This window comes from Aethina tumida, chromosome 5 (genome assembly GCF_024364675.1).
Source record: "Aethina tumida isolate Nest 87 chromosome 5, icAetTumi1.1, whole genome shotgun sequence".
Classification (NCBI taxonomy): domain Eukaryota; kingdom Metazoa; phylum Arthropoda; class Insecta; order Coleoptera; family Nitidulidae; genus Aethina; species Aethina tumida.
The window spans coordinates 1,238,753-1,257,786 of record NC_065439.1 but is presented as its reverse complement, the minus strand read 5'-3'; the positions used below and the strand labels follow the sequence as shown (position 1 = coordinate 1,257,786).

General features: G+C 38.3%; 8 protein-coding genes across 9 annotated transcripts; 4 read left to right on the top strand and 4 right to left on the bottom strand.

Moving 5' to 3' along the window:
• Window positions 1–525: 525 nt before the first annotated feature.
• LOC109598913 (uncharacterized) lies at window positions 526–3,050 on the top strand. Its single transcript, XM_020014817.2, has 2 exons — window positions 526–662; window positions 2,117–3,050. The coding sequence occupies exons 1-2, from the start codon at window positions 616–618 to the stop codon at window positions 2,988–2,990; spliced, it is 921 nt and encodes a 306-aa protein (XP_019870376.2). The 5' UTR covers window positions 526–615; the 3' UTR covers window positions 2,991–3,050.
• A 369-nt stretch (window positions 3,051–3,419) lies between these two features.
• Window positions 3,420–4,079, top strand: LOC109598906 (NADH dehydrogenase [ubiquinone] 1 beta subcomplex subunit 11, mitochondrial). The gene has a single exon (XM_020014810.2). The coding sequence runs from the start codon at window positions 3,606–3,608 to the stop codon at window positions 4,035–4,037; it is 432 nt and encodes a 143-aa protein (XP_019870369.2). The 5' UTR covers window positions 3,420–3,605; the 3' UTR covers window positions 4,038–4,079.
• Window positions 4,080–4,137: 58 nt separating this feature from the next.
• LOC109598905 (coenzyme Q-binding protein COQ10 homolog A, mitochondrial) lies at window positions 4,138–4,932 on the bottom strand. Of its 2 annotated transcripts, XM_020014809.2 has the most exons (3): window positions 4,693–4,932; window positions 4,519–4,642; window positions 4,300–4,438 (listed from the first exon to the last, which is right to left on the bottom strand). In XM_020014809.2, exons 1-3 carry the CDS (start codon window positions 4,788–4,790, stop codon window positions 4,421–4,423), a joined length of 240 nt encoding a protein of 79 aa, XP_019870368.1. In that variant the 5' UTR covers window positions 4,791–4,932; the 3' UTR covers window positions 4,300–4,420. The 2 variants fall into 2 exon arrangements, with proteins under 2 accessions (XP_019870367.1, XP_019870368.1); XM_020014808.2 differs by having other exon boundaries at window positions 4,138–4,642; window positions 4,693–4,893.
• Window positions 4,933–5,040: 108 nt separating this feature from the next.
• LOC109598926 (UBX domain-containing protein 1-B) lies at window positions 5,041–6,397 on the top strand. Its single transcript, XM_020014828.2, has 4 exons — window positions 5,041–5,198; window positions 5,250–5,830; window positions 5,877–6,137; window positions 6,187–6,397. Exons 1-4 carry the CDS (start codon window positions 5,146–5,148, stop codon window positions 6,225–6,227), a joined length of 936 nt encoding a protein of 311 aa, XP_019870387.1. The 5' UTR covers window positions 5,041–5,145; the 3' UTR covers window positions 6,228–6,397.
• A 21-nt stretch (window positions 6,398–6,418) lies between these two features.
• Window positions 6,419–8,538, bottom strand: LOC109598925 (complex I assembly factor ACAD9, mitochondrial). Its single transcript, XM_020014827.2, has one exon. It carries the CDS (start codon window positions 8,333–8,335, stop codon window positions 6,434–6,436), a length of 1,902 nt encoding a protein of 633 aa, XP_019870386.1. The 5' UTR covers window positions 8,336–8,538; the 3' UTR covers window positions 6,419–6,433.
• A 552-nt stretch (window positions 8,539–9,090) lies between these two features.
• Window positions 9,091–10,594, bottom strand: LOC109598910 (ribonuclease Oy). Its single transcript, XM_020014813.2, has 2 exons — window positions 10,441–10,594; window positions 9,091–10,362 (listed from the first exon to the last, which is right to left on the bottom strand). Exons 1-2 carry the CDS (start codon window positions 10,491–10,493, stop codon window positions 9,525–9,527), a joined length of 891 nt encoding a protein of 296 aa, XP_019870372.1. The 5' UTR covers window positions 10,494–10,594; the 3' UTR covers window positions 9,091–9,524.
• A 2,734-nt stretch (window positions 10,595–13,328) lies between these two features.
• On the top strand, window positions 13,329–14,595 carry LOC126265606 (ribonuclease T2-like). Its single transcript, XM_049967620.1, has 2 exons — window positions 13,329–13,566; window positions 13,829–14,595. Exons 1-2 carry the CDS (start codon window positions 13,532–13,534, stop codon window positions 14,592–14,594), a joined length of 801 nt encoding a protein of 266 aa, XP_049823577.1. The 5' UTR covers window positions 13,329–13,531; the 3' UTR covers window position 14,595.
• A 161-nt stretch (window positions 14,596–14,756) lies between these two features.
• On the bottom strand, window positions 14,757–19,017 carry LOC109598927 (rab3 GTPase-activating protein regulatory subunit). Its single transcript, XM_020014830.2, has 5 exons — window positions 18,908–19,017; window positions 18,637–18,857; window positions 18,006–18,583; window positions 15,056–17,948; window positions 14,757–15,001 (listed from the first exon to the last, which is right to left on the bottom strand). The coding sequence occupies exons 1-5, from the start codon at window positions 18,990–18,992 to the stop codon at window positions 14,852–14,854; spliced, it is 3,927 nt and encodes a 1,308-aa protein (XP_019870389.2). The 5' UTR covers window positions 18,993–19,017; the 3' UTR covers window positions 14,757–14,851.
• Window positions 19,018–19,034: the final 17 nt, after the last annotated feature.

Here is a 19,034-nt window from a genome sequence, read left to right as displayed (position 1 = left end):
ATGCGATACGGACCCGGCCGATTGGGGCGGATCTTGGCGCTTTGGTGTAATCCGGGTTGCCTGACGGGTGGTTAAAAATCAATTTCGCAAACGAACCGTGCGGGCCTGTTTGTTTTGCGCCCGTCGTTCTGTTTGCGACTGGGTAATTGCGTTTTGTGTGCTAACAACGTTGCTGAAAATTGGTCGGTTTATGAAAAATTAATGTGAGGGTTGTATTTCTTTATTTTTGTATATTAGTGTACCATTAAATATCATTATTATAATTATTAAATGTGTGTTGTTGTGTAAATTGAACAATTAATTCACTTAATATTTAATTATAGTTAATTATCATCAATTTTAACGGGAATAATATAATGTTTTTTTAATATTATAAGTAAATTTAATTTTTACACTGCGGATTCTTAGTGCGCCCTCTATGACGCGGTAGTTTAATTACCTTATAAATAGTGTAGTTATTTTCTATTTCCCCTTCTTGTTTTCCTCGACAGTCACTAATTAAGCTCCGCCTTTAAAACGTTTTTAGTGTCTATTATTTTTACCATGAACACGCATGCTTTAGGTTTTTCTATGTATAATATTTAATTAACAAATAACATTGTTTTACATTTAAAGATGATTTTAATAGAACATGTTATTCGCATTTTGGTTTATTCGTTTTGGTGAGTGTCTCTTTCGCTTTTAATTAACTTGTTGAATTTTAACAATTAAATTAGTGTTTTACCTATTGTTATTATGATGTAAAGTTATACAGAGTTGTTCTCTCTATTGATGCACAATTTTACCAGTTTAGAACACACGATTAAAAAACAACGTTGTTACTGCAATATTTGCAAATTGGTATAAAATAAATGTGACGTATAATTTAACAAAACCTGTTTTTTATTTATTTATAATCTAATGTTATTAATTTGGGACATCACATTAGAATTAATAACGGTTTTAAATAAAACTAATTAATATGTATTCTCTTACATATAATCGAGGACGAATCAATAGTTTTTAAACTTAAAATATTAATTTATTGTTATCAATTGAAATTTGTAAATTTTAACTATTTAACACAAAAAACGTGCTTTAATAACTTTTGAAGTAACATAATAAATTTGATAAAAATTGATGGATATTCTCTTTCACATAATCAATTTTATGTTTGTGAATTAACTAATAAATATTAAAGTCCCAAGAGTAATTATTTTAAAAGTTACGAAACAAATTATGGTCCGAAAAACTTTTAGTTATATAAGTTTGAACGAATCTCTTCGATCGATAATGTTCAGTTATGCGGTGTGGCCCATTTGAAATATTCTATAATGATCTATAATTATGTAGTATGCAAAAATTACCCTGCAAGTTTTGATTTTGGATAAAAAAGGTGATATTTTATCCATAAATGCACATCTTACTTTATCATTGGCAGCAGGGGTCCTACTTTCAAATGGTCCACACTGTATATAAAATATTATTAATTTGAAAATATTAAATTATCTGTATTTTCAGTAATAATACGAAATGTTTGCATCAATTAAAATTAATGAACATTAATTTCATTTGATTTATACACATAATTAATATTTTATATATTCAAAGATGAATTTTTATATTGAAAATTTGCAAATCGAATTTTTGAAATAAAAGAATCTCACAGTAATAAGTTTGATTGATAAAAATGATTCATTAGTTTTGACTAAATATATTTATGCCATGAAATAACAATCAAACTGCATGATTCATATTTCATATCAAACTGAAATAACAAAACAAACTAATTTTTATTTTTTCTTTATAATTTTACCTTTGGGTTTTGTATATGTGGCACGTTTTAAAATATTTTAATGTTTGCTACTTAATTATTAAACTGCTTTGTAGGACATTAAATAATTTACATTAAAATACTAAAATAATGGAACAATTTCGTTTTTACCTTTTCTTTATAATTTTAACTTTAGGTTTTAAATAAAACTACACATTTTAGAATATTTTAATGTTTTCCTCTCAATTATATCAATAATTTTTAAGAAATTGTATCTAATTAGTTCGTTTTCTTAGATTTTATAATATTTTAATGTTTTCTACAATAATATTTTGATTTTTGTTTCGCAAATGATTATTTCAGCGTATTTCCTGCAACCCACGCTTGGGATTACATAGCGTTCGCCCAACAGTGGCCCCAAAGCGTCTGCAAGAACATGAAACTGAGAAACGCTTACACCAAATGCCACATCCCCATCAAAGACAAATGGACCGTGCACGGAGTCTGGCCGTCGAATCGCAACTACAGACAGCAAACGCAATGTCTGGGCGACGAGAGATTCGAAACCGGCCAGCTGCAATCGATAATGGACGACATGAAGACGCGCTGGTTCTCCGTCACCACCGGAAACGACCAGAAGTTCTGGAGGCACGAGTGGGACAAGCACGGACGGTGCGGCCACAACGTGCGCGGCCTGGACACCATGCTGAACTATTTTAAAAAGGGTTTAATTTGGAACAAACAGTACGACGTCGCCGCTATTTTGGCCCAACACAACATACACCCCGACAACAATGTATTAGTGCCTGTCAACAGTATTTTAAACGCCATCAAGTCGACGATCGGGGCACAACCCAAAATTAGGTGCCTTAAGGACGAATATCTGAGCGAAATTTACTTGTGTTTCGATGACAATTTGAACATCATGGACTGTTACGGTCAGCCTAACTGTAAGAAGGACATATTTTATCTGGAAACGTGGGAGGACGTTCCCAAATATCCCACTAGTACACATAAACCACACAGTACTAAAACTGTTGAACCTCACCCTAGTACCAGTACACCTGAACCTCATCCCAGTACCAGTACACTTGAACCTCATCCTAGTACAAGTACACCTGAACCACTTCCTAGTACTAGTACTGTCGAGCCGTCCAAATCTACGACTGTGGGTGGCAATTTAATGATTATTTTAATCGGGATTATGTGTGCACACATGTTTATAAAGATGCCTTAAATCTAATCTGTACAAATAATTTTTTATAGTATTTAACAATAAATCAGTATTTTATTGAAATAGACTTTAATTAATTCATTCAAGTTAAAGCAGTTTTCTTCATATTGATTATTAATAGTAGTAACTTTCCCAACTTTTAGAAATACCTTGTATATTTCCACTAGCGCCACTAACTCAGATAATGATATTAATACATTAGCACATAATATATAGAGGGCAACATCTAACAGAATTATTATATGTAGTACTAGTGGTGACATTTTACATTTTCATTTATTTTAATTAAGAATACGCATATTTTTTATTAAATAAGAAGAGTTTATAAAATCAGACAAAAAATACAAATTATATGGAGGTGTCCCACTTTTAAATGGGCTACACTGTATATATAGATGTATCTATAGGCAACCAACAGTACATTGTATTTTTAATTTGGATTGATATACTTTGAATGTGGCGTTTTTTCAACGTAAAGTGCATAAAATGTGTTAAATGTGAGGCCGCACTATTTATTAATTTAATCAAATCGATTACAGCATCAAAATATCAACTGTGACATTTTTATTAGTGACATAACAGACACATAACCTCAACGCGGTTTATTTTCTTGGTAAAATGGCTGGAATGTACGTGCTGAACAGCGCAATTTTAACGAAATTCGCGCGTCCGGCCGGCCGCAGATTGGTTTCGACGACCAAAAAGAACAACGAAACAGTCACGGCAGAGGCCTGCACCACCAAGCCCCAGGCCGTCGTCGAGAAGAACTGGATCAGCTATGGGTTCCACCACAAGTCGAAACAGGGCGACAGGAACGCCATGCACTCGGTGTTCTTCGCCTCAGTCACCCTGGGCATTGCCGTCGCCGGCTTCTTCCTCGCCTACCTGCCCGATTTCGGGCTAAAGGACTGGGCACAGCGTGAGGCCTTCATACAGCTTAAGTACAGGGAGGAAAATGGTCTGCCGCTTGTGGACCCCAATTACATTGACCCAGCTAAAATTAATCTGCCCTCGGATGAAGAACTAGGCAATACTGAAATTATTATTTAAATTGTGTTGGTGTCGATAATAAATTGTATATATTAGTTTAAATCTGTATAACTTATTGGTCCTTCATAAGCTTCAACCGTTTATGCTAGAATAAAACGACTTTACTAATAAAAATATAATTTTATTTTAAAATAAACTGTATATTGATCCTCTACGATTTAGCTCCAGACAACCAATAAATGGGGCACGATTGAATGCCATATCTCTTGGCTGCCTCCTTAATAAAAGCAGACTCCATCTGTTTGCAAAGGTGGTCGAAAAATATGCCAGCAACTTTCGAATGTAACAAAGACTTAAACTCAAAATTAATATAAAAATCTATTATGCAAGTCTTTGGGTTGCTTTCGAGGCCTCGAGTCAACTTCCAGGTTGTTTCCAAGTAATTAAACAGTCGTCCATCCCTACAAATTGCTTGTACCAATACGGGCCTTTTTAATGTCACTAAAGAAGTGTAGTTTTCGTAGATAGGAGGAAAACCTACTTCTAAATTTGCTTGAAGCTGGTCCAATTCTTCTGTTAATATTGTGGATTTTGTACAAAAGGGAACGAACTTGTGGTAGTTTTTTATGTCGGCTATTACATCGTACATTTCTTCACTAGAATACCTACAAGATTTTGTTGAATTATAAAATTTTATCGATTCACTATAGGTTACCCTATTAGTTTTCTTACGAAGTACTCCTTTTTTCTGTCACCTTGTCTTAAGCTTATGTAGCGTTTTGGTATGAGTTGGTAAGTACATTTTAAGAGCATTAATAAAGATTATTACATTTGAACTTGGACCAGACTTAACTTTTTAATGGAACATCAAAATCTAATTTACAATGTTGTCACACCTACCACATTAAAGTTAATATACAATTAACTCGTTTAACCACTAATAAACAGTAATAAAATTAACGTAGTTTAGCAATTATTCAACTAATTAATTATTTCACTGTAAAATAAAAACTAACTGTAAGTGTTAAGTAGACAACCAACTTTACACTGTATTGCCTTAGTGGAAATGTGACAACATCGTTGTTTTAAGTAAATTCTTCAAAGCTTTCAAACGTCATTTTTTTTACCCGGTTTACTAAAATTTCGTGATTTTCCCCAAAAGACAAGCATGGACAATATCGTGGAGACACTGGTGGAAATGGGGTTCAGCAAGGAGCGGGCGTAAGTCGAAACGTTACGTTAAAACACCAGTCCTAACCTAACAATTTGCAGTGAACTGGCGATGAAAAGGTCCGGCAGCCAGAACGTGCAGGACGTGATGGAGTGGCTGCTGTCGCACGAGGAGGAGATCGACAGCGCGCCGCATGACGCCCCGCCCGCCCCGGAACCGGCCGCCGCGACGCCGAACGTCGAGGAGCAGTCCACCATCGAGGAGCCAGCTCAGGTGGCCAAATCGATTAGGTGCGACGACTGCGGCAAGCTGTTCCAGACGTCCGACCAGGTCGAGTTCCACGCCGTCAAGACGAAACACGAGAACTTTTCGGAGTCGACGGAGGAGAAGAAGCCTTTGACCGAGGAGGAGAAGAAGGAGCAGCTGGCGAAGATCGAGGCCAAACTGAAGCAGCGACGCCTGGAGCGCGAGGCCAAAGAAAAGGAGGAGGCCCTGTTGCGCGAAAAGAACCGCATCAAGTCGGGCAAGGAGATGCTCGAGGCCAAAAAACGGTACGAGGAACTGGAAATGAAGAAGATAATGGAGCAAAAGAAGCGCGAGAAGGAGGAGGAGCGGCTGGCGAAGCAGAGGGTGCGTGAACAAATTGAGCAGGACAAACTGGCCCGGAAAGCCAGGCAAGCAGGTACGTAACTTGCACTCAGGAAGTGTTGTTTTAGTTGTAGTTTTAGGTGAGGTGCTGCCTGTGCAACAACCACAACCTGTTTTGGTTAAAAACCCCGTCAAGAATTACGATCAAGTCAAGTTGCAAATTAGGCTAACCAATGGTGAAGTGATCACTCAGACCTTCGGGGCAAAAGAACCACTGTCGGCTGTCAGGCTTTATGTGGAAATGAACAGGAGTGACTCAGAGGATCCATTTAAATTGTCCACGTCGTACCCAAGGAAAGTGTTTGCCGACGAGGACTACGACAAACCTTTAGAAACTTTAGGTGGGTTGCCAACTTAGTCTAGTCACCATCCTCTACTGTACGGTTTCAGGCTTAGCACCTTCAGCAGTGTTGATTGTTTCAAAGAATTAACGCGGCTCATCTCACGGACTTTCCAGGCTTACCAAAAAAACTCTCAGTGTATCTGTAAGTGATATATTTTTATTAAACAAAACTTACGGACGACTCACTTATTTATGCTTTGTGGTGTGTTAAATTAACATTTAAGTTGTGAAACCAATAAAACTTTTTATATTTGGCAACATATTTTTATTTACAACAGAATAAATTAACAAAATCTAAAAGTTTCTAGCCAACGGATGTACAGGGAAGTAGCCCTTGAACTTTACCAATCGTTTGGCTATGATGCGGAGGTTCTCGTCGTTGGTCTGGCACATCCCCTCGTAGATTTTTCGCACCCTGTACTGCACACGCTCCTTGACGTCGTTGCTGTAGGCGTTGGCCATCAGCATCTCGAAGTCCCCGTGCTGCAGGCCGATGCAGTACGACCTGGAGGCCCGGCCCAGCACCGCCGTCAATGCATAAACGTCTATGGCCACGTCGGCGATGCGTTTCAGTTCCATGTGCATGTTCACGATGTCGGCGCCGTGACGCATCAGCAGCTGGTCGGCGCCGAATTTGAGGCGGTGCACGCAGTACTCCAGGTTGGTGGCCGCCATCAGCAGCGAGGGGTGCAGGTACTCGTTCAATCTGAGCACGATCTTCGGCTTGTCGTCGTAGTCGTTGCGCAATCGCCACATCCGTTTAATCACTTCTGGGGCGTGGAATAGTGGATTACGTGCCATTCTGATTTCGTCATTTAAAGCATTTCCTGCGTGTTTGATGCCCATTAAGGCGATTAGAATTTTCAAATTGTCGTTGGTTTCGTGCAAAGTTGATAGTTTTAGTGTTTCCTTATACAGTTGTTGGCATAAATGTGACTGTTCTAGTGCTGGGGTGCCGATGAAGTTTATACAAGTTGTGGCTATTTCCTGGGCCTTTTGTGAGCAGTAATATTTCACTATAGCACTCTCTAATTCACAATCTTGGTTTTCGTATGAGTCAATCAATCCACTGGTTAAGAAAACAAGGCTTTCCATGGTGTAAATTTTTAAAGCAATTTGCCCTAATTTTTCCCTAACTGCGTCTGTTTTCAACAACAAATTTTCCTGTGTTGTCTCACTTAGGACATACTCATAAAGTTTATTAACTAATAATTTACTAATTGCTATACAAATTGGTCCCTGACTCAAACGAAAGTCATTAATGATAGAAGACAACATTTGCTCACCTTTTCCATCCTCACCAATTACATTCTCAACCGGTACTAACGTATTTTCAAATTTTACCTTGGCCATTTGAATATTTTCAATGTTGTATTTAGATGTGGATACGCCATTCATGTTTTTCCCCACCAAAAAAGCCGTCAGCTTTGGGAACTTCAGTTTGTCCCTCTCTATTAACTCGGTGAGGGCAAATACAATATAATAGTCGGCCTCCTGTCCGTTAACAACCCATATTTTCTCCCCGTTTAAAACGTAGCTTTTACCGTCCCCGGATTTGACTGCTTTGGTGGCCATGCCATCCAAGCTCGTTAAGTTCTCTTCGGCCATGCAATATGCTATGCATTTGTGTTCATCCAGGATACGTTTCCGGAGTTGGTCGCCGGCGAATTTGACCAGTGTTTGCACGCCCAGTTGCTCGTTGTGCACTATTTCGTTTCTCAACTTGCTCTCCGACAAAGCCTCCAGTATTTTCATGTGTTCCGACACGTTGCATTCCAACCCGTTTTCGAACGACGACCGTTGCAAGCCGACCAATCTGTAGTCGGCCAAATTCTTCACGACCCTTTGGTCGAACTTGTCGTAGCCGTTCAGCTCTTTGTTCACAACACTGGTGATTTTCTCCACGGTTCCCTCAAGTTGTTCGATGTCTTCCTTCTCCAACTGGGGGTAGGTCAATACTTCCGTGTCGAACTGCCCCACAAACAAATCTTTGGCGAAGGGCCGCCGCTGCGGCTTTTTGGTCCTCGTTCTGTGCACGACGTTCGTCAGTTTCTCGTACTGTTTGATTTGTCGGTCCATTTTCTCGTCGGCATCTTGGACGGCGGGTTGTTGCGTGCTGTACGCCGCGATGTGCTTCGTCGGTGTGTTGTTCTTGAGCAGTTGGATCAGACCGGTGGGTTTTAATGTGCGGAACATTGTTGGGGGGCGAGAAAATTGGATTTTGTTTGATTATTTTGGTTAACCTTACTATTTAGTTTGAAGGTTAGACTTCTTCTTCTGCTTATACATAAGTATTTAATTACGTAACTTTAATTATTTTTGGTTTTATATGTTATTATTATTACGCATAACATTTAAAAATAAAATAATTTCTTGGTTTCAATAATTCAATAAGAAAACACCTGTACAGTGACATCTGTTTGATAATGAAATAACTAAACTTAAAATCTAAATGTTTATCAATTCTTTAAATCTATATTTCACAAAATGATTTATTAATTATTACAATTAATATTATACTTTGTTATAGCTGTTTTACACTCACCCAATACGTGTGCTATCAATAAATAGTGCAATAAATTTAATATTAATTTATAAAATTTACAGTTACTAATACTCCAAATTTTAGTTCAGTGTGGGCAACTTATTTAATTTTAGGTTAGGTTCAGTTTAGTATAGGTAACATATAAATGTTTGTAAACAAACCTTGTTTACAAGTTGGCAGTACTTTGTTTAACAACAATATTATGACAAATAAAACATTTTTATCCGATTGAAATATTTTATTTATTTACTAGTTCTTGATATACATTTTAATCGTTGCAGTTGTATATTTAAGTAGATAAATATATGGTAACAAGGTAAAATTCTAAAATTATCACAATTATTGTTCTTTAACAGTAAAAATCAGTTTAATAAATACTTAGTTATGAAGAAAATCATTTATTGTTACTTTATAGTTAAGTTTATATTTCACTTGAAGTATAATTCAATTTAATGTATACTAACAAGTACCAGAATTACAAAAAATTATCACATAATTCCTATTACTTAGAAATGAAAACAAAATAAGGATCAATATATACAAATAAGTACCATAAATAGTAAGAAAAGGCCCATCAAAAACTGTTTACCTACACCTAATATACTTAAGTAAGTTATTTCTTTGTAATTTTATTATTTAATTTTAAATAAATATACTATATATAACAACCACTCAAAATATAAGTACATAATTACATCAGTTTTGTCCACTAATTAGTAAAAATTAAAATATACAACAATATCTTGTAGTGAGTTATCTAATAGTATAAAGGGAAAAGTAATTTGTTTAATTATTTACATGAATCTATTAGATATACAACTCAATTGATTGTGCACAGTTCTAAAACGTAAACCATATTAAGAACCGTATGTATCTATAAAAATCTAGTAAGTCTTCCCTAAATTTGATATGCCTGTGTAGCTGATATGCTGCTAATCTTTTATCGTATTCCTCATACATATCAATATCGTAATTGAAAGGATCAGCATAAATCATGGGCAAATCAGCATAATACTTAACACTTTTGTCCAAGTTGCAGTTAGTCAAAACGTCTCCATGAGATTCAAAATCATGTATTGGCCCATTGGGAATGCAGTCGATCAATTCCAGACTCTTGTTGAAGCAAATCCTGATCTCGCTCAACAAAGACTCCTTGGTTCTCTTATCGACCTCGCAGAAAATCACCGGTTTCGTATTAGTAACCGACACAATGGCGTTGTTTAAGTCCATAACATTGTAGCCATTGCCCCCTGGTTTGACCCCACCTTGCATTAAAATATCCATGATGTTGTACTCCTTATTCAGTCGTAAACCGTTGTTGAAGTAGTTGAAAACGCTGTTAAGCTGGGGCAACGAAGAGGCGCAGGTACCATGCTTGACCCATTCATGCTTCCAGAAGCTGTCTGGCTTCGTGTTGGCCTCGATGTTCGTCCAACGCGCGTTCAACTCGTCCCGTATCGGTTCCAGGGCCTGGGGGTCGAAGTGTATCGCCGACGGGCAGTTGAACGGGCCCTCCTTACCGATTTTGTTGGGCCACAGGCCGTGGATGGTCCAGGCCTCAGGATTCGGCAGAGTGCAGGTGTTCGACTTGTTTTTCTCCTCCCATTCGGCGCAAGCCGTTATCGGCCACCTCTGCGAGTACACCAAGTAGTCCCAGTCGGAGGGTGACTGGGAGAAACTGGAAAAAATAATTGTTAGTACTTGACCTACAAATTGTTTGGGAGTTCTTTGTTGAGGTGTAATTGTTGAAACTTACCTGGATTGCGCGAATATGAGGAGTATTAAATTAATGTAACGTGTCTTGTACATTTTTTGATGTGTTTTGTTGATTTTATCACCAGTTTTGTCTACAATGCATGTTTCTTAGCTACTATTTTTATTTACGTTACCGTTGACGTAACAATGTAGGAATTCCAGATATTTTTCATTTAGTTTATCTACCTTTCCACAGATGGCCCGGTATCGTTAGTGGGGAATTTTAAAAATTTGCCAGGTAACTAGACAGGACCGTCTTCAGAGGCGGTTACTCAAATAAAAATTATTTCATATTAAAAAATCGTAATTTCTTTATGTTTTTATTGTTTAAAATATAATATAACTAATTGTAATAAATATAATATTTTACTCGTGTTTTATTTTCAAAGGATGGTGAAAGATATTTAATTAAATCCCACACATATTCAACAGACATTGGATTCTGCCTTTAATGTTAAAGTTATTTTGCATTGTATAATATGTACTCTTGATTTTCGCAATAAGTATATATTTTATTTATTTCTAGTTCTAATTTTCCACAAGGACAAAATATTGACTTAAGTAAAGTGTTTCAACTACTTAAACTTAAGTAGGATTTGGAATAGCTGTCTGATAAAACAATGCAACCACAAGTTTGTTATTATTAACTTGTACCACATCCGCTTTTATTTATACTTATATATATATACACACATTTTTTTCCTCATAAATGCACATTATAAATTAGTGTAGTAATTCTAGTTGTATCATGTGTCATTTTATGTTTTTCGGCTTCATATTTAGGTAATGACATACACTATTTTAAAGTTATTTTTTCAAATTTCAGTGACTGTCTACCTTTAGATTGAAATTAGCCCTTTAAGAACCCAAAATCCTTTGATTTGATGGAATTAATTGTTTAAATATAATAAGAAAACAGGCTGGTCATTGGAATTTTAAAATTTAAAAACCACACATTATTTTTTGCCTTTTAGGATTTCTATAGCTCCTGCAAAGCTGTATGATATGCTTAATTAACAAATAACTGTACTACCACTTTTTGTTAATTATGTTAAATGTTTTTAGTACATGGGTATTGACTATTTCCTCACAAAAACAAAATGTGTTGTCCGTCCAATGGCCAGCGGCATTATGCAAAGCCGAAGACAAACTTCCGGATGAATGTAACATTCCGACGTCTGATATTTGGACCATTCATGGTTTATGGCCAAAATATAGACGGCATCCATCTCAACAACAATTTACTTACGCAAGCATTTCACATCTCGAGCATCAACTTAATCGGTTTTGGCCTAATGTATTGGACAAAGACAATAATCAAAATTTTTGGAAGTATCAATGGATGAAACATGGTATATATTTAAAGTTTAATTACAACAAACATGTGACGGAGTATTTCATGAGGACTCTAGAAGTTTATGAAAATGTTAGGAAGATTTTAAATGTCAAGTTAAAACCATCGCATTCATATCATAAGACAGATATTCAACAGACTCTGGATTCTGCCTTTAAAGCTAAAGTTGTTTTGCGTTGTAGGAAGTGTACTGATGATTTTCACACGGATTGTCTAGTGGAAATTAGAATATGCTACGATGATCACATCCAACACCGCATTGATTGCTACACTTTATCGAATTGCCCTGAAAATGTAATTATCTATCCTATTCTTCTCAATAATTAGTGTTTGATTGAGTATATTAAATTACCTATAATATACATTCTAAATTTGTTATAATTAGGTAGTATTAACTTTCACAATAAAAAGTGTCAAAACATAATTTTGTTATTATTTATTATTATTAACTTAAATAACATTCACACAAATTAATTGAAGAACGTAACTTGGTTGTGATAGGATAATTCAATGTTCATTTGTTTCATTAGGAAAGTTGGTCAATTGTTTGATGTACACTGTGTTCGAGAATATGTGGGCAACATCCCTTATTCACATGGAATGCATCAAAATAGCAAAATAGATAAAAAGTATGGCAAAACCATCAACCCCTTAAGTGAGGATGCCGTATCTCAAATTTCTTTAAATGGGAATGGAGGGGTCTTTAATTCCCTATACTATACATTGCTGCTTAGTTTTTGAAAATCGGTCCACCCCTTTAGAACATTCTCAATACGTTCCTTATGGACCTTGTCCGCACATCCCACTCTTTAAAATGATAAAAAACTATAACAATATTACCATTTTTTATTGTTTATTACTATTAACATAATACAGCAATCTTATTTCTATTTTTATAATTCAGAAGTCTTTTTAATATAGCTTTGATTCTCATTCTGTGATTAGAAATCACATAAAATCTTTAAATCTTGAATGAAGAGTCATTTATCAAGGCAACAGTCACCCTTTCAACAAAGTGTGGGGACGTATCAGGAAGATTTGCTTAAATAAGTATCAGACAAGACCTCCCTGAGACATCCTTTAAGAGTTGGACATTGGGATTTTGGAACGTAGTGGTGACATCAATTAAAATTGTTGCACAATAATTTTTAAGTTGACATAAGCAACTCACTTCCTCAAATTTGTCATGATTGCGACTGACAAATTGTTATAAGTATCTTTTGATAAAAACATGTTTGGAATTGTGAAGGTTGTAAATAAATAAAGTCTACACGAATAATATTCTATTTATTTTATTAATATTCTATTTGTTTTATTAATAGTAGATAATAGATAAGCTTGTATTACTTATATTAAATTAAAAAATCTACGGGAAACAAATACAAATTAATACTAAAGAACCTTCTGATTTTTGTATGTATTTGATTTGAAAAAACAAGTATTGGCAGTGCTTGAGAAAAAATTAACAATAAATAAATCATTTATATTTACATTTCACAAATACTAGACAAAACGTTCTTGGGTTGTCATTTACAAGTCTGGGACATGGGGTCCTTAATGGACTGTGCTGTTTGAGTATAAACAAAGTTCAGAAGAAGTTGGATTTAAGACAAGGCAATAGAAGATAAGTATATTATTAGAATGACATGTTCTTAGTAAATATTTGCAAAAGGAGATAAAAAGGTCATGTGCTAAATTACAAAAGTGGGTAAATCTGTGTAATTGATCTGGTTAAGTCATGTTTCGTTTTACGTTATTTGGAATCGTATTAAGGTAACATATGATACATTTTTTATATCATTGTTATCATATTATTTATACAGTAGGAAAAGCGTTTGATCCGTCTGAATTTAGAGAGAGGCATCATGCATGAGAGAGACAGTAAAAGTCTACCCCATAGTGTCTCTACTGCACATGATGTCTCCTTCAGGATTCAGATGGATCAAACTCTTTTTGTACTGTATAATATTATACATACACTTCCCATACAAGTTCTACAGTACTCATTTTAATTTGATTGATATAATGTTTTTAGTTTATGGATATCGACTATTTGCTCACAAGAACAAAATGTAATGTCCATTCAATGGCCTGTAGGATTATGCAAAGCCAAAGAAAAAGATCTGAACCAATGTAATATACCAAAAACCGATATTTGGACCATCCACGGTTTATGGCCAAAACACAACTCCAATCCTTCTCGAGAACAATTTGATATTTCAAGTGTCTCACACATCACAGATCAACTTGACCAGTTTTGGCCGGATGTGTTGAACAAACGTACGAATAAAAATTTTTGGAAATATGAATGGACAAAACATGGAAGGCACTTAAATTTTGTTCAGGATAATCATGTATCGGAGTACTTTGAAAAGGCCTTATTAATTTATGATAACGTGAGTTTAATTTTGAACAATATCAGTGATTTATTTGGTTTCGAACCTTCTAATAAACTATATTCTAAGAAATATATTGAAAAGAAACTGTCAGAAGCCTTTAGTGCTAAAATTGTGTTGCACTGTATGGAATGCACTGATGATTGTAACAAGAACCTTCAGTGTTTGGTGGAAGTTCGAATATGCTATGATGAGGACATCAAAAACCCCATTAATTGCTACTCTTCATCGAACTGCGACAAAAGTGTAACTATTTATCCTAGAAAACCTCCCAGGCACGAAATAGAAGATGATTTAACTACGCAGTATTTATGTAACGATAATAATAAAGCAATATTAAGCTTGCCCTTAAACCATTTCATCGTAATCACTATTTGTTGGTTGAATATATTTTATTTTACTTGAAGTTGATTATTTTTTCCCTTTATAAAGTAAATATAATAAATTGTTATTGGAATTAGCTTGTAGTTACTTATGTAATAAAAATGGTACTGCGTAGCTAGTTTGAATGGAGTGTAGGTTTAGGTCTTCTAATATATTACAGACCATAGGTAAATAAAACACTCGGCAAATAAAATTATATATTAAAATTACATTTAAACAATGATATACTTTGAACAGACGAATTTGATATACAATAACAGTATATAAAAATCAACGATTTATTTTTCCAAGTCTTCTAAAGTGCTGCATGCCTCCAACAAATGTTGAACGATTTTATGTTCACTCTGGTCCTCGGACAAACACAATAACGCATGATTGGCCAAAACCGTAATTGACTGCAGACTACTCGGAGTGCACCACTCCCCCACCTGAAACAATCCAATAAAAAGTTTTACAGAAACACCACCTACTCAACTACCTACAAGAGTGTCAAGGTATCTGGTCAAAACCGGACTGAAGGCGGATATGTTCTCGCTCAAGTTGGGCGCAGAGGCCAAATACTGCGACGTCCGTTTGGCCGCCACCGCCAACAGCTCCGAACCCAACGCCCTCCTGTCGTTGATGGCGGGCAACAGCTCCTCGGCCAGCAAGTCGTAACCGCTCGTGTAGAGCTGCACCACCTGGTACCGCTTCAACATGTCTACGTCCAAGCTCCACAAACGCGCCAGGTCCAGACACTTGGACATCCATTTCACGTGCTCCGCCGAATAAATACGTTCGTTTTCGGTTACTGTCACGCTTTCTAAGCTAGCGGAGATGATTTTGATTAGGAACTGGGTGCGGGACGCGTTCAATTTGACGTCGGGCTTGTTGGTGATGACCAGTTGGGCCCTCTGCATGTCGGTGAAGAACAAACCGACGACCCCCGCCTCGAATAAACTGTTGATGGGCTTGGAATGCTTTATTGCGAACGTCGCTATCATTTGCAGGCATAAACTTAATTGGTAATGCAGGTGAAGCAGTGACCTGTTCACGTCACGTTGATCCAGACACAGCTGCACCAACGGTTGGCTTCCGTTCTCCCAAATCGGCTCGAAATGCAGCTGGGGCTTAACTTCCGTGGCACTCTTTTCGGCTACGTCCAGAAATGCGTCCATGAAACTCGTGCAGATGTTGATGAACGATGTTATTTGATAATCTGACAGGCCGGTGTCTTGCCTGCACAACCGTTCTTTGGGTAGCTTGCCCACTTTGTTGATCAGCTTGCTGGCACCCTCGTAAACGATTTTCAAATGCGTGTTCCAAATTAGGTTGCACAGGCCTTGTTTGATTTTCTGGTTGGGTATTAGGTCAAGGCATTTCATTACGGCTTCCAAGTTTTCCAAGTTTTGGATGTCCTTTTGCCAGGCCAACGCGTACTCCCAACTTAAGTTCGCCAGGAGGTTGCTACTTTCTAGGCTGTAAGGAAACTGGGTTCTCAGTCTGGAAATATATTTGAACACCGCCGACTCACTGACTAGATTCTTTTCGTCTTCCGAGTACTCCTCGTAGGTCAGATCATTGTCGGTTACGTTAGTACCTTCGTCCTCAATTAACTTGTGTTGAACGTATTCGTTTATGAGGATATCCCGGGGGTTAACGCCGCACTTAGACAACCACTGAGCCACCAGCTCACTAACTGAGCCCTTACCCTTCTGCAGGATGTACTTCAGGCTAACATCCACCCGTTCGTGGCTCAACTTGGGCAAGGTACTATTGTTAGTAACTGGCCTGTTAGACAGGATGATGTTAAGAAGAGACACATCCTCCAACTTACCGATGAGCAAGGACCACTGGACGTTTTCCTGCGACAACACCTCAATGTTAACGTCCTCCAAACTAGTACCGGATTGATCTAGAGCGTTCTCCGCCTCGTACTTCTGTGCGATGTTCTTGCACAAAATCGCCGCCGTCAAGGCCGGAAACGGTCTGGACGAATTCGCCAGTATGTCCCGTATTTCCGACCAGAATTTCGAAATGCTGTCGTCCACAATCAGGACGTCCTCCTTCTTCGCCGCCTTAACCATGCAGTATATCACAGACGATAGGTTGTTCATCTCTTTTTCTAAGTTTAAATGCACGTTCAAAGGCCTGTTAACCCAATAGTAGGTCAACAGGTAAAACAAGTCTTTCATTAGTATTTTGCTTGACGAGATCCTTTCTTGAAGTTGTCCGAAGTTACTAACGTTGCCGGCTATGTAGTTTCTGAAGGCGACCTCCGAGGCCTTCAACAGCTGGTTTTCGTCCAAGTTGGGCTTTAAAATAATCGCTTCCGGGTTGGTCAGTACGAAAGCTGATATAAAGTCATGAGCTGCGTTCCGTTTGTGGTCGCTGAAGGAGACTTTGACCTCCAGTTGTTTCATGTTGTCGTTTAACACGTTCAAATCCAGCAACTTCTGTAAGTTGCACAGCTCCTTGTCACTTAAATTTAACGTCGTGTTGGCTTCAGTTTTGTTACCGTTGCGCTGGTCCAGATTTTCAGACGAATCTCTTAGGAAAATGTAAAACTTAATTAGGCAAAATGCGTTGTTGACCAGTATTTTAAAGCCGTCTTCAGTTTCGGCGTCACATTTCTCGGCGAAATACTCGAGGCAATGTAAAGCTACTTCAGGGAACACAGCCTTGTTGTTTAAAAGCAAGTCAACGGTCTGTAGTTGAATTTCTGAAGTTTTGAGCTCCGTGCAAGTGTTGTAGGCCTCAGTTTTCAGCTTCTCCAGGTCAAACTCCCCAGACTTAACCAGCGTACGTAGCTTTTTATAAAAATGTATGTCTTTGGCTCTCTTGTTGTTTTTCTCAGTCAAAGCAAAGTGGAATGGTATTAGAAACTCTTTGATTTGCCCATCGTTGTCCATGAAAACAACGGTGTATTGACAAATGTATCTGGACTTGGTGGTGGTGACGAAGCCCATCAACCCGTAGTTGATGTACAATAACCGACTGTGCTTGGAGGCCGAAAACGTGGCGATTCTGGCACCCTGCTGCACCGAAAAGAACTCCAACGTACCCTTCTTCGTCGAGTAAATGACGAGGAACAAGGCGACCCTGTTGCCGATCTTGTGCTTCGACTTCCTCTCGTCCGGCACCTGCACGAACGCCACTTGGGCGTCGCGATACCCCTTGAACACCCTCAGGGTGACGCCCCGGAACGAGTCCACAAGCAAGACGCGCCCTAGAGCGTCGGTGACAGCCGCCAGTTTACGGTCCTGCGACAGGACTACGGTTGTGCCGGTGCGTCTCAGGTCGCACAGCCCGAAGCGGCAGCCCATGGTCTCCGCCGGTTGCATGGCCGTGGTCATCTGCTTCTCCGCCTGGGTCTTGGTGCCCGTTAGCCAGCCCCTGTAATTAAACAACATTAAAATCGGATAAATTAGTGTGGTGAAGCAATAAGCTTACGGAAGCGCCGACTTCAGTTTACTGGCGACCGCCTTGGCGACGTCGCTGAGGACGGGCTGTGCTCCGCCCTCCAAGGCGTAGTGATACCCCAGGTAAGGCTTCGAACCGGCTCCCAAAACCAGGGTGTTGTGGGGCGCTATGGCCCTGTATTTAGTGTCGAAGCCGCCGCACGTCGACGCCGTTAATAGGTGGTCGAACGTGCTGGTCAAGTTAAGTCCCACGACGGCCGCATCGTTAATCGCCCCCTGATCCTGAAACCCCCACTTTCTGGGGTTCAATGTGAGTTGCGAGGAGTCGGGCGCGTCGCCCCGCGCCAGCCTGCTCCTGAGGTGTCGCAGGTTGGAGAACAGGTGCTGGCCGCTTATCACCGCCAGTATTGACTGGTACTGCACGTATATCTCCTCCGGGTGCAGCTCCGGGGATATGTCCGGCCGGGGGCTGTGCTGCGACTGGCATTTTATGTTCGTGATGTTCTCGCAGTGGAGCTGCTCCTCAAACAACAGCTCCACTTGTTCTGTGTAAAATCTCACATAACCTGAGTCGTAGCCGATCATCACACATGTCCAGTCTGGGCCCACCTACAACAATTAACTCAACTTAAACATACTACAAATTATGACAAGTAACTTACGTGTGAGCTTTGACTTTGCCCAACGATTGGGAGGCACAAAACCGCTTTGATTGTGTCATATTCGTGCACAGAACCAGAGTAACTGATCCAGTAGTTACTGAGCGAAGTGTTTGAGTCCCACTTGGAAGTCAAAACCACTAACCTCCTTTCGTTTGCTATTACAATTATGTCACCCGTTGGTGATACGGATATGTGAGCGTTTTGTAACCAGCCTTCACCACCTGAAAGCCATTGTTTTAATGAAACGGAAAGTAATTTGTTGATTTGTCACCTCTGTTGTCGTCAGTGGGATATAAACACCTCCTTATTGCTCCGATGTCGTGTAAATTGGCTGTCAGTCTGATCTGACAAGACATTTCATTAAAATTTACTAAATATATAAATAAGTCTATATTTTG

What these genes read in the sequence shown, in the direction of transcription:
- LOC109598927 (XM_020014830.2), bottom strand. Translation starts at nt 18,992, where the DNA reads ATGTCTTGTCAGATCAGACTGACAGCCAATTTACACGACATCGGAGCA. An exon ending in GGCAAAGTCAAAGCTCACAC is followed by an intron (nt 18,584 to 18,636) that starts GTAAGTTACTTG and finishes TAATTGTTGTAG; the next exon opens with GTGGGCCCAGACTGGACATG. An exon ending in AAACTGAAGTCGGCGCTTCC is followed by an intron (nt 17,949 to 18,005) that starts GTAAGCTTATTG and finishes GTTTAATTACAG; the next exon opens with GGGCTGGCTAACGGGCACCA.
- LOC109598910 (XM_020014813.2), bottom strand. Translation starts at nt 10,493, where the DNA reads ATGTACAAGACACGTTACATTAATTTAATACTCCTCATATTCGCGCAA. An exon ending in CTCATATTCGCGCAATCCAG is followed by an intron (nt 10,363 to 10,440) that starts GTAAGTTTCAAC and finishes TATTTTTTCCAG; the next exon opens with TTTCTCCCAGTCACCCTCCG.
- LOC109598926 (XM_020014828.2), top strand. Translation starts at nt 5,146, where the DNA reads ATGGACAATATCGTGGAGACACTGGTGGAAATGGGGTTCAGCAAGGAG. An exon ending in GGGTTCAGCAAGGAGCGGGC is followed by an intron (nt 5,199 to 5,249) that starts GTAAGTCGAAAC and finishes AACAATTTGCAG; the next exon opens with TGAACTGGCGATGAAAAGGT. An exon ending in CCGGAAAGCCAGGCAAGCAG is followed by an intron (nt 5,831 to 5,876) that starts GTACGTAACTTG and finishes TTGTAGTTTTAG; the next exon opens with GTGAGGTGCTGCCTGTGCAA.
- LOC109598906 (XM_020014810.2), top strand. Translation starts at nt 3,606, where the DNA reads ATGGCTGGAATGTACGTGCTGAACAGCGCAATTTTAACGAAATTCGCG.
- LOC109598925 (XM_020014827.2), bottom strand. Translation starts at nt 8,335, where the DNA reads ATGTTCCGCACATTAAAACCCACCGGTCTGATCCAACTGCTCAAGAAC.
- LOC109598905 (XM_020014808.2), bottom strand. Translation starts at nt 4,790, where the DNA reads ATGCTCTTAAAATGTACTTACCAACTCATACCAAAACGCTACATAAGC. An exon ending in TTCGTAAGAAAACTAATAGG is followed by an intron (nt 4,643 to 4,692) that starts GTAACCTATAGT and finishes AAAATCTTGTAG; the next exon opens with GTATTCTAGTGAAGAAATGT.
- LOC109598913 (XM_020014817.2), top strand. Translation starts at nt 616, where the DNA reads ATGATTTTAATAGAACATGTTATTCGCATTTTGGTTTATTCGTTTTG. An exon ending in ATTTTGGTTTATTCGTTTTG is followed by an intron (nt 663 to 2,116) that starts GTGAGTGTCTCT and finishes TGATTATTTCAG; the next exon opens with CGTATTTCCTGCAACCCACG.
- LOC126265606 (XM_049967620.1), top strand. Translation starts at nt 13,532, where the DNA reads ATGTTTCGTTTTACGTTATTTGGAATCGTATTAAG. An exon ending in TTATTTGGAATCGTATTAAG is followed by an intron (nt 13,567 to 13,828) that starts GTAACATATGAT and finishes TAATGTTTTTAG; the next exon opens with TTTATGGATATCGACTATTT.